This window comes from Marmota monax, unplaced genomic scaffold (assembly GCF_021218885.2).
Source record: "Marmota monax isolate L192 unplaced genomic scaffold, Marmota_monax_Labrador192_F-V1.1 WCK01_AAM20220418_F8-fsc00006, whole genome shotgun sequence".
Taxonomy (NCBI): Eukaryota; Metazoa; Chordata; class Mammalia; order Rodentia; family Sciuridae; genus Marmota; species Marmota monax.
The window spans coordinates 9576985-9589086 of NW_026693712.1; the positions used below are offsets into that span (position 1 = coordinate 9576985).

At 47.5% G+C, this 12102-nt stretch overlaps 1 protein-coding gene across 2 annotated transcripts in view; it reads left to right on the forward strand.

Moving 5' to 3' along the window:
* Pde6a (phosphodiesterase 6A) overlaps positions 1–10775 on the forward strand; it is a 71673-nt gene extending 60898 nt beyond the window's left edge. For both annotated transcript variants that reach the window (XM_046460247.2, XM_058584226.1), the window contains 5 exons: positions 3173–3236; positions 3536–3610; positions 5155–5238; positions 7209–7356; positions 9031–10775. In XM_046460247.2, coding sequence (XP_046316203.1) covers positions 3173–3236; positions 3536–3610; positions 5155–5238; positions 7209–7356; positions 9031–9107 — 448 coding nt within the window. In that variant the 3' untranslated portion in view covers positions 9108–10775. The remainder of the gene's footprint in view (positions 1–3172; positions 3237–3535; positions 3611–5154; positions 5239–7208; positions 7357–9030) is intronic.
* The last annotated feature ends 1327 nt before the right edge of the window (positions 10776–12102 follow it).

Genomic DNA, 12102 nt, shown 5'->3' on the forward strand with positions numbered 1-12102 from the left:
CCACATTGTCATCCCCAAGAATGGACCCCCTTTCCTCCAGAGCTTGTGTTTTTAGGTGTGCAGATCCTCAACACATCTGCAAGCTCTTGGAGTGCAGGGATTACACAAACTCACCCCCACGCGGCATCTGGCACACATCTCTGCATAGGATGGATAGATGGGTGCTCCCTGTGGTCTACCTCCTGATGGCCCCCTGTCCCCATGCTCTCCACTGCACCTCTGCCATGGTATCCTTTCTTCTGTCCCCATCTTGGAGAGTGTCATAGTCAGCTTGAGCTGCCATAAAAAATAATCATAGACTGAGTGGCTTGAACAGTAGACATTTATCTCTCCCAGTTCTGGAGGCTGGAAGTCCAAGATCAAAGTGCCTGCTGAATTGGTTCTTCTGTTGCTGTTGTTTTTTTTTTCCGGGGTTGGGGGAGGTTGCTGGGGATTGAACCCAGGGATGCTCTACCCCTGAGCCATACCTCCAGCCTTTTCATTTTTCTGTTTTGAGACAGGGCCTTACTAGTTGCGTAGGGCCTTGCTAAATTGCTGAGACTGCCTTTGAACTTGCAATGCTCCTGCCTCAGCCTCCCGAGTTGGTAGGATTACAGACATGGCACCACCGTGCCTGGCCAGAGTTGGCTTTTGCTGAGGGCTTCCTAGCTGCAGACAGCTGCCTCTGACTGTACCCTCACGTGGCAGGAAGAGGAAGCTCTGAGGTTTCTTTCTCTTCTTATATGAGCACTAATCCATCATGAGGTCTCGACCCTCATGACCTCATCTAAAACGAATTATCTTCAAAGATCCCGCTTCCTAATACCATCACATTGGGGGTTAGGAATTTTATATGAATTTGGGGAGACTTGAGCTTCAATCTGTATCTATGAGCTCCTATGCACCCCCAAGTTCCTGCTCTACTGTCATCTCCTAGATGCCCTCCGGGCTGAGCCAGTGGCTCTCACCTTTGGATTTTTTCTTTTCGGTGACTTTGAGCTCCTCCACACCTCTCATTCATGCCCAGCCTAGCTCCCAGGGCTCCAGTTCATGTTCAGCGATGGTGCTGCCATGAATGTAATGCCTGTCTTTAGGGCCTGAGGTTTCTGATTTGCTGTTCTGGCACCTAGGTATCTGCCCCCAACCCTCTGCACACACTGAATCTCTGTCTATAAAACAGTTGGGTGCGTTTCCCCACCTCTGGGAGTGTTTTTCATGTGATCTCTTTTGTCAAGGAAAACAAACATCCAATGCTCCCCTAAAGCCACATCCTTAAACTTAATATGTGAACAATGACAGTTACAGGAAGACAGAGACTTTTGCATGCATGGCTGAGCATGATTGATTTAATCTAGTTGCTAGTGAGCTTCACATGTCCATGACACATGACCCTAAGCATAGGCCATGTATTCTGCTGTCACTCTAAAGCATGAAGGTGTTTCTAAATGTTTGCATTTCTGAAAGCTTAAAGAATTATGTGAATTTTTGAGGCTAATGTAATTAAAGATTTTATTTAAACTTCTTAATACTTGATGAGTGACTTTTTTCTTACAGCCTCCCAGACTAGCCTCTGTGAAATGTGCCAGGTTCAGCTGATTGATTGCAAAATCACTCAAGCAGCAAGTTAAATCCAGAGCTCCAGCCTCCTTTAACTGTTCCCTCTCCTCTGCTCCTGCCCGGCCTGCAGGTCTCACCTATGGCACTCCCTGCTGCAGACAGGGGCTGCTGCAGGTCAGCCCTGTAGCCCTCCTGCTGCTGCCTGGGTTGCTGCTCCCTCCTTCTTTCCCACTTTCTCCTTTCGACTCCTTCCTCTGTGGGCTCCCAACACTCCTTCTTACGGCGCAGCTCTGAGGAAGTGGTGGTAGGCTCCGAACCTTCTCATACCCTCCACTGCTTACCAGATACAGGGTACACACCACGTGGCCCTGGATTATCTTCTCTGAAATGCCTTCTCAAATCTCTGCCCCACCTCGTGCTCCGATTCTTTGTTTCTCTCCCCTCCCTTTCATTTTATGTTCTCTCCACCAATGTCGGAACACCTGTCCACCTTTCCATCAGTGAGAAACTCTGCTGAGAGTTCACCTCGGGACCCTTTCTCCCACCCCATCCCGTTCTGCTCTCCTTCACACACAGGGCCCTTGCTCTGCCGGTCCTACTGCTCTCTACCCCATGCCTATTCAACAGGGGTGCATAGCCTCTGGTGGAGCCAAAGGTGGTTCTTGAGGGGAAGAGGGGAAGATCTTAGATGTTACAATGGTCTGTGGCTGTCTGAGCAGATATACACTGTATCTGTGGAATTAAGAGTTCATAGGGCTGGGGATATAGCTCAGTTGGTAGAGTGTTCGTCTCACATGCACAAGGCCCTGGGTTCAATCCCCAGCAACACACACAACACACACATAAAAGAGTTCACTGTGAGGGCAATTTAAATATATATATATATCTAAAAAGGATTTTTGGCAGTTAGGGCAGGGGACAGAAATGAGAAAAAAAATTGAGAAACATTGCTCTTTATGCTCAGCCAGGGAGAGGGATTCTGCAGGTGTGATGAGATTTAAATGAAATTGATGGACCTGTGTGGTGGGGCACACCTATAATCCCAGCGGCTCAGGAGCCTGAGACAGGAGGATCACCAGTTCAAAGCCAGCCTCAGCAAAAACAAGGTGTTTAGCAACTCAGTGAGACCCTGTCTCTAAATAAAATACAAAATAGGGATGAATATGTGGCTCACTGGTCGCGTGCCCCTGAGTTCAGTCTCTGATACCACCCCCACAAAGTAAAATAAAATTAAATTGATAGTTATTCAGTGCTTAGAATGGTGCCCAGTGCATAGAAAAAACACAATATGTTTTTATTGTGCACATACGGTGTCTGGGCACTACACAGAGATTTTTACATATATCGTCTCATTTAATGTCATACTTACCCTGTGAGGGAACTACCATTATCATCAGACAGGCTTAGGGAGCTTGGTTTCCTGGTTTAATGTCAAATCTCTGATAACCAAGAGGCAGGAATAAAACCTCTGTCTGACTTCAATGCCTGACCCAAGACCCAATAGGGAAGTGAGCTCTGTCCTCACAACAGGGTGAAGTCACCTACTATTGGGGGACAGAGAAAGAGAGAGCAGTGAATTACCCATACATGCAGCCTGAAATTGCCTTGATCTGATGGAACTCCCCTGTGTGCCCAGGGCCATGATGATGACAGCCTGTGATCTCTCAGCCATCACCAAGCCCTGGGAGGTGCAGAGCAAGGTATGGGCCCCTCTTGACCCAGAGGCGGGGAGCCCATCCTGCTGACAGCAGGTAATGAGGCCTGGAGTCTCTCAAGTCTGACCCAGAGTTCATGCACCTTTGCTCCAGCCGCCTCTGCCAAGACTGAGGAATTTGCTTTCTGTTTTTTCCAGTGACAATAAAAAGTGGGGGTGGCAGGGCAGGGGTGGGTTTATCTTTGTTGCTAAGTTGGAAACACAAGTGGGGTGGAAGCAGGGACAGGATTGGGGTTGGGGCTCTGACCTGGAGTGTGTGTGTGTGACAGTGTCTATCTGTTGCAGGTGGCTCTGCTGGTGGCAGCGGAGTTCTGGGAGCAAGGCGACCTGGAGCGCACAGTGCTGCAGCAGAGTCCCATTGTGAGTAGACAGGGGACGTTGGCTGATTGCTAGACACGTGTGATCTCATCCTGACCCAAAGACATAACCCCTGGCATAGAGATGCATGACCTTACCCTAATGCACGGCGCCCAGAGGGTCCCTGATGGCCCTCAACCTCATTGCCTGAGAACAGATTAGAGATGCAGATTCACAGGCCTTCCTTCCAGAAGCTGGGCGGGGGGGCAGCTAGCAATATGTGCTCTGATGAGCCCTCCTATTGGAGGACCTTGTTCTGGTGCAAGTGTCCTTAGCTCACTCAGCTGCACAGAGCCTGAGAAGTGGACACCACGACTTAGAGTCTTGTCACTCTTTCAGTGCCAACAGTGTAGGGGTCCACCTCCCCTGGGCCGGTGCTGACAGTGCAGAGTGAACAAGGGAAGACTTCGTGAAGCTGTGAGCCTGACACACTTGAAAGTTCCCTTGGCTGGGACAGTCAGCTGGCTTCCTGGGAGGCCAGATACAGGGTGTCTCAAAGACCCTGAGGGCAGAGCTCCGAAGTAGAGGAGAGTTTGGAGAGGAGGGGGACAAATCACTCATGGGGAACCAACTAAACCAAGAGTGTGTAGGGGTGAGGGGCCTCCCATAGGAGAGAGCAAGAGGAACAGGTAGGGTCATGAATGGGAGCCTTGAGGGCCAAAAAGAGTTGCGGTTCTTGCTGGGAGCAGTGGTGCCTGCCTGTAATCCTAGTGGCTGGGGAGGCTGAGGCAGGAGGATCTCAAGTTCAAAGTCAGCCTCAGCAACTTAGTGAGGCCCTCAGCAATTCAGTGAAAGCTCCTTCTAAATAAAATATTTAAAAAGGGCTGGGGATATGGCTCAGTGTTAAGTGCCTCTGGGTTCAATCCTTGGTACTAAAAATAATAATGTGTATAATCATAATATAGACAAAAACATGCATACATGCATATAACCACAATATCCTCACCACACTCACAAGATTAATAATTATACTTTAATATCATCCAATCCTCAATCTCTGCTCTTTTTTCTTGATTGAGAAAAAGAATTCAGTTGATTTGTTCAAATCAGGACCCAGTCAAGGAACAGACTGTCCCCAGTTATTATGTCTATTAAGTCTCTTTTAAATCAATAGTAGGTTCTCCATTCCTACCTGCTCCCTGGCTTTTTTTTTTTTATGACCTTTACTTATTGAAGACCATAGGTCTTTTGTTGTGTAGTTTCCTACATTCTGGATTTTATAGATTTTACCCTTAGGGTATTATTTGACGTGGTCCCTATTCCCTCTTATTTCTTGCAAAGTGCTAGTCAGATCTGAAAACTTGGTGAGTTTAGGATTTAAATTCTGTTTAACTTTTTACTATTTATTTATTTATTTGGAGGGGAGACATTTGTTGAGTATTTTTCAGAAAGTAAATGCATATTAAAGGGGAAAACATCCACCTTATCATAATATCTAGTGTGAAGATCTTCCCCCCTCCCTATTTATTTCTTTTTAGCAAGAATGCTTCATTAGGTAGCGTGGGCTCTTACTGCCCAGTGCTGTTAACTCTTTCTCCCCCTGACAGCCCATGATGGACAGAAACAAGGCGGATGAACTCCCTAAGCTTCAAGTCGGCTTCATTGACTTTGTGTGCACCTTTGTCTACAAGGTAGGCCCTGGGCTTCCTCAAACCCAGATAGATGTCTTTGTTAAGCCTGGGATCCCTAAGACTTCAGGGATAATAAACACAGCAAGGTAACCAGGGGGGATACTTCACGAAGTGCTTTCCATCTCCAGTGGCATTTGGACCTCAGAGCAGCTCTAGAGGGACAGGGTGATTGTGTCACCAGGCTGGAGCCTGGAGCTTAGCACACCTTAGTTGTTCAGTAAATTTTTGGGGGCCAGATGATTCAGCCTGGTTTCAGACAGGGGAAGAGGAAAGAGCACACACATAGCCTCCTAAACTGGTGGGAATGTGACAGGCCAAAGTCCAGAATTTTTCTTGGATTTTTTGTTCAAGGTTAAAGTCTCCCTCTAGAAACCCACTGCTTTTAAATGCACCTCTGCTCTCCACACCCTTTAAATTTTTTTATTTTGGTGACATGATAGGTGAAGAGACAGAGTTTAGAGATGAGCAATGCCAGGTCCACCTTCCCTGGACCCAGCCATGAGGCAGACTCAGTAGTCCAGGGCTCTGGGCTCTGTTAGCAGCCCCTCTTCTGCTAGGAAGGAGATGCGCAGATACCCCCAGAGGGCCCGAGTGACCCTCTGGTGCAATGCAAACCCACGGGGCCCCTGGTCCACAGGGCTGTGTGCTGACACTCGCCCTACCAGCGGTATTATGATGAAATGAGGGAGGCTGGGCTTTACCTGCGTAATCACAGCTGTCCTTAGGGTAGGCACAGTTCCTGTTCTAATTTCTGGCTGAAAATGACCTGCCCGAGGTCACAGAGCTTGTGGCAGAGCTTAAACACCTACCCAGGCATCTCTGAGCTCAGCTGGCTCTGGCGGGGACTCTGCTGTAGTGTGTCCTTACCAGGGAAATCCACTCCATCCGCCTGCATGTTTCCTCCCCTATACATGCAGGAGTGGTGGATCTTACACATCCTGGGATCTTCCCAGGACCAAAGGAAATAAACTGCTTCATGAACTGTAATTTGCTGTGCTCACAGCATCATTTTAAAAAAAAAAAATTTTGTTAGTTGTATATGGACACGATAACTTTATTTATTTGTAAGTGGTGCTGAGGGTTGAACCTAGTGCCTCACATGTTCTAGGCAAGCACTCTACCACTGAGCTACAACTCCAGCCCCAACAGCATCATTTTTTATCCTTAGCATTGTAAGAACCCTGAAGAGTCACCTCAACATCTCAAAATCCCAATTGCATTCTGCACATGTTTACAGTATTTTTGTGGCCCAGACCCTGGGGTCTACCAGGGCCACGCCAAGAGATGAGGCTGTAACGTTCCTGCCCTCTCCAGGTGTCAGCCTCTGGGTGAGGCAGGCCAGGGGAATCATTTCTAGCAAGTGAGATATGATATGAAAGGGCTTTGGGAGCTGGGCGCTGCGGCGCATGACTGTAATTCCAGTGGCTAGGGAGGCTGAGGCAGAGGGTCGCAAGTTCAAAGCCAGCTTTAGCAACTAAGTGAGGCTCTAAGCAACTCAGTGAGATCCTGTCTCTAAATAAAATATAAAAAGGGCTGGGGAGGTTGCTCAGTGGTTAGGGCCTCTGGGTTCAAACCCCGGTACCAAAACCAAACCAAACAAAACAAAAAAATGGGGTAGGGGTGCTCTGAGAGGGTCCAATAGGGAGTCTGATTTACCTAGGGGGTCAGAGCCCACAGTTACAGGACACTGAGGAACAGAGACTTGGAGTGCCCAGAGGGCTCCTGGTGGAGAGAGGCAGGGGGCCCTGAGCTGTGGAGGGCGTAGACACCCTGGTGAGGGAAGGCTCTGCAGAGCACATTACCTGGGGAGGAAAGGCATCATGGGATCCCGTGGATGGGAGGCCCAGTGGGCGCACCTGCATCCAGAGACAGCGCATTCTGGTGTCCTGCATTCCTAACCGTGCCTGACCTCAGGCTGGGCCCCTGGGGCATGGCCTCTGGGCCAGAGGCTCATTCTCTCTCTGTCCCAGGAATTCTCCCGTTTCCATGAGGAGATCACCCCCATGCTGGATGGGATCACCAACAACCGCAAGGAGTGGAAGGCGCTAGCTGACGAATATGAGGCCAAGATGAAGGCGCTGGAGGAGGAGAAGCAGAAGCAGCAGGAGGCCCAGCAAGGTCTGCCCAGGGAAGGACAGGAATCCATAGCCTGCTGCACCTGCTTTGTCCCTATTCTGTGTAGGAGGGCACTGAGGCCAGTGGTCACTGTCAGCTAAGTGGCAGAGCCTGGTTATCAGATGGAGGCCAAGGGGGCTCCAGGCCTCCCAGCTAGAGAGGCTGACTGAGGCTATGGATACCCCACCCCAAGGCAAAGGAAAGATCTAGAAAGGTCAGTTGGAAGGGATTTTAGAGGCCATGTTTCCAGCCTTCTGAATCCTGCCTGTGCGTACTACAGAGGCTCTGTGCCTGACACGAGACTCCCACTCAGCGCCAGTTAGGTCTTCCTTGAACTCACCTGATCCTCTTTGTTGAAGCTTCCATCCAGCTTCAAGTGGGATTTGTCTGCTCCAACTCTTCCCCAGTGACACTGCCACTCGTCATTTCTTTGATCAGCTCCTCCTAGGACTTGGCTTTGAGTCCCTGCCCCACCCTGAGTGCAATCTGTACTCTGTCCCTCTTACACATGGTCGCAGTCAGATCCACAGCTCTGCTCTGCTCTGGGCACTGAGATATGATCCTACATGGGCAGCTGCAAATATGGAGGCACCCTGTTGATTTTGCCAGTTGTTCTTTTCATACCTCTGAGGGCCTCCTACCCATCACAGTCATCACAGATACCTACAGCTATTGCAGTTTTCCAGAAAATGGCAGCAAAGTCTCTGGAGGAAGAAGTGTTTTTCTCTAATTTGCATAAATTATCTTTTGAGCTTGTGGCAGGTTTGTGTGAACTTGTGGCCTGCATTTTTTTTTTCAAATATATACGTGTGTGTGTGTGTGTGTGTGTGTGTGTGTATTTGAAGTGCTTAAGACTTTCAGGACCTTACACAGGCTAGGCGAGTGCCCCACCACTGAGCTATGCCTTGAGCCCCTGCATTTTATTTTTAATGTGAATCTCCCATCCATATTTTAAAATTTGGATAGTTCAAATTTAAAAATACAGATTTCCAGCTTTTCTTTTTAAAAGATCAAGGCCTGGCCACATCAGCCTTTCATTTCTGCATAAGTGATTGAAGCTGAGTGGGTCTCTCCAGTTTGTCACAGTTGCTAGTCCCCCCGACTCCCATGTCTCCCAGACATTAATGCCAAATGTGGATCGTCATTTGTTATCATCTCTGTCCTATTTGTGTGTGTGTGGCGGTGGGCGGGGGGACTGGGGAATTGAACCCAGGGGGTGCTCTACCACTGAGCTACATTCCCAGTCCTTTCTATTTCTTTGAGACAGGGTCTCCCTAAGTTGCCTAGGCTGGGCTTCAATTTGGGATTCTCCTGTCTCAGCCTCCCAAGTAGCTAGGATTTCAGGTGTGTGCCACCCACTTACATGTGGTTTGCCTTCTGCATGTGTGGTTATCTGTTGGTGTCCTAAAGCCCTTGAGTTTTCAACTCTTAGAACAAACCAGGTCAAAGGGGAAGCCCACTGCAGCCTCAAACCAGAGTGCTTAACCACTGAGTCACATCCCCAGCTGTTTTTATATTGTATTTAGAGACAGGGTCTCACTAAGTTGCTGAGGCTGGGTTTGAACTCATGATCCTCCTGCCTCAGGCTCCCAAGCCACTGGGATTATAGGTGTGTTCCACCAGACCAGCTGCAACCTCCTTTTAATCTGTCATGATCTCTTTCCTGTCTGATTACAGCAGCCTACGGAAACCAGCCTGCAGGGAATCCTAACCCTGGGGGTGCACCTGCATCCAAGTCCTGCTGCATCCAGTAGCACCTCCGGCCACTGCTGGTCAGAATGGCACCATCTATTCAAGGAAAGAGGTCACCCAAGCCATCAGAAAGTCACACACCTTGAAAAGTGAAAGCGTCGCGGGATTTGAGTGATGATGGACAATCCATTTACATCTCATCTAGTGGGTTTTGAACATTTTTGTTTTCTAGCCTTGAGAATTGTCCATTAAGCTAAAACCAATATTCTAAGTTTCATAGACATCAATTAGATTCCAGGTTCACCTGCTTGCATAGAGTCATTTTTGTTCTTATACTTCTGTTTAATGTTTCATTATACAAGTTCTTGGTTACTCTCAAAAGTAGAAAATTATAAATTGAGGGCTGGGGTTGTGGCTCAGCGGTAGAGCGCTTGCCTAGCATGTGTGAGTCACTGGATTCGATTCTCAGCAGCATATATAAATAAATGAATAAAATAAAGGCATCTAAAAATAATATTTAAAAAAAAAGAAAATTACAAATCGAATCCCCAGGTACCCATCACCCGGATATGAATATCAAGATTTGGCTACATTTACTTCATCTTCCTTTTTACATTTCTTTTTTTCTCTTTTCTTAGCTGAAATACTTTAAGGTAAATGTGACATACCTTTTCACTCCATATCTTTTCACTCTTCCAACACATCTTGAAAGGACTAAGGGATTTTTCCAGCATAAGCAGGGATTCACACATAGCACAGGAACAGCTCGTGTACGCAGAGATAGCCGTGCAGACCAGTCCTGAATGACAAAGTCCTTCAATACTGGACATGGAGCCCCAGTAACTGTGAGTGCTGTCAGCCGACAGCCTCAGCGCCAGCCCCTTCAGGGTTCTCCTCAGGCACAGGGATACTCTTTGCATTTCCGGAAATCAGCCTGCGGGGAATGAGTGCCCTATACCCAGCGACTGACTCATGCTGGAGAAGCCTGGCCATCTTGACCCACCATGAGGAACTCTGAAAGGCCTTTCTAGCTCCAGGTCTCCCGCGGGGTCCATCAAGGCTGTTGATAAGTTCCCATCACCACTCCCCTCCCTTCCTCTCCCCAGGTAAATCGCCAGGCTTTCCTTACTAAGCATCCTGCAGTCCAAGTATCCCTTTGAGAGTCTGCTTCCTGGGGAACCCAACTTGTGGCAACAACCCTTCATCAACTTCCCCTATTGTCACAAAAATGTCTTTGAGAGCTGATCTGCTTGAATCTGACCCAAACAATTTTCACACATTGAATTTAGTTGCTGTGTTCCTTTATACTTGCTAGATTTTAGGAAGACAGACGTATTCTTGAATCTTCCATTGATTTCAAGGTGTATAAATAAGTTAAGGTAAATCATTCTTAATTGCAGACCTTCAGTTTCGATTCATGGCATTCTGTCGGTTTAAAAATAGAGATTATTTCTTTAAAACCAAATCAAAGTACACTCTGGTGGGTCAGCAATGCCTGCCTGGTACAAGTAGTATTCATGCTATAGTAACCGTGTTGAAAAAGGCAAAAGAAAATGAAAGTGTGGTTCAATCCCCAGCACCAAAAAGAAAACGAAAGTTGAAATTGGCAAAAAGATGGCTGAAAAGTCTGCTCTAAGCTTCTGCTAATTGTCCAAACTCGAATTTTCTTTCTACTGTTTTCCTCTCCCCAGCTTTATTGAAGTAGAACTGACAAATAAAAATGACTTCTATTCAAGGTGATGATGTTCTGATAGACCTATATACGGGGGACTGTCACATGATGGAGCCAACTCATGTCACTACCTCGCACAGTACTGTGGTTCTGACTCTAAGTCTCTATCAGTGACCAACAGTGGTTCTTTCCTCTTTTCCTTCTCCAGTGACTCATGTAGAAGCGAGGTCACTGTCCCACATTCTGGACTGATGTCTTTGTTTCTGTGATGGTGTACAACACATTCCTGTCCCCTATTCTCTTGCAAACAGACATTTCTCCCAAGTAGGTTTTGCAGAAGCTGATGGGTTAAAGCAGTTGCTTTGAGGAGGCGGAACCACATGGTTTCCCGAACTATTCATAAATCCCCAGTCTACTCTAACTCCTCTTTTTATATAAAGGGGGAAATTGAAGACCAGTGAGAGGCTGGAGCTGGGCCAAGTTCATGCGGTTTCCAGGCTTCCCTCTAGCACACAAGAACGCAGTATGCAGGACACACACCACTGTGATTTCCATAGCAGATCAATCTGGGTTCCTGATGCACAAGCCCTGACCTTATTTGCAGGCCATGTCAAAAGGGAGATGGGCCTGGCCTCCCGATTTTGTCCTGCCACACACAAGAGCATTGGTCTTTTAAGCAGGGGCATGTCCCTAAGCATATTATGTGTTGTGGTTAAGTGGCAGAGTGGAGAGGAAAAAAAAAATTGTCACTCATAAACACACAAGCATTGCTGCTGGTAGTCTTGGCTTTGCTACTACATTACTGAGTCCCTGGGACAAGTTCCTTCTGTTCTATTTCTCAGCCTTCTCAACCCACCAACTGAATATCAGGCAAGGGCCCTGCCTCTCAAACAGGGCTAAGGTTAGCACCAAATGAAACTGCAATGATGAGGCTCATGGTTAATGTTTACCAAGTGCTTACAGTGTGCTAGGTACTGTGTATATTCAACTTTGTCCCCACAACAACCCTAGCCCCATTTATCACATGAAGAGCAAACTCAGAGAGGTTAAGAAACTGGTTGCCATTCTGTTCCTTGCTCCATGGGTGGTGCCCACTCAGACGGCTGGTTGGTGGGGCGGGTGAATAGAGCAGAGTCCCGTTCTCCCAGGGCTTACTTCCCATCTAATGGGGTAAGGGGCAACAGACATGGGGCAGCAGTCACACAGAGGCCCTTCCTAATGAATCAATTCACACTGGAGAGCTCTTCTCTATGTAGAAACATCCCTGTTCATTTTAATGGGAAAAATTATGATCCACTCCCCTCCAACTTGAGAAATCCAAACAATTTTCGTAGACTGAAAATTATCACCTGAACAAGGAGAAATGCTTATATACATAATAAACA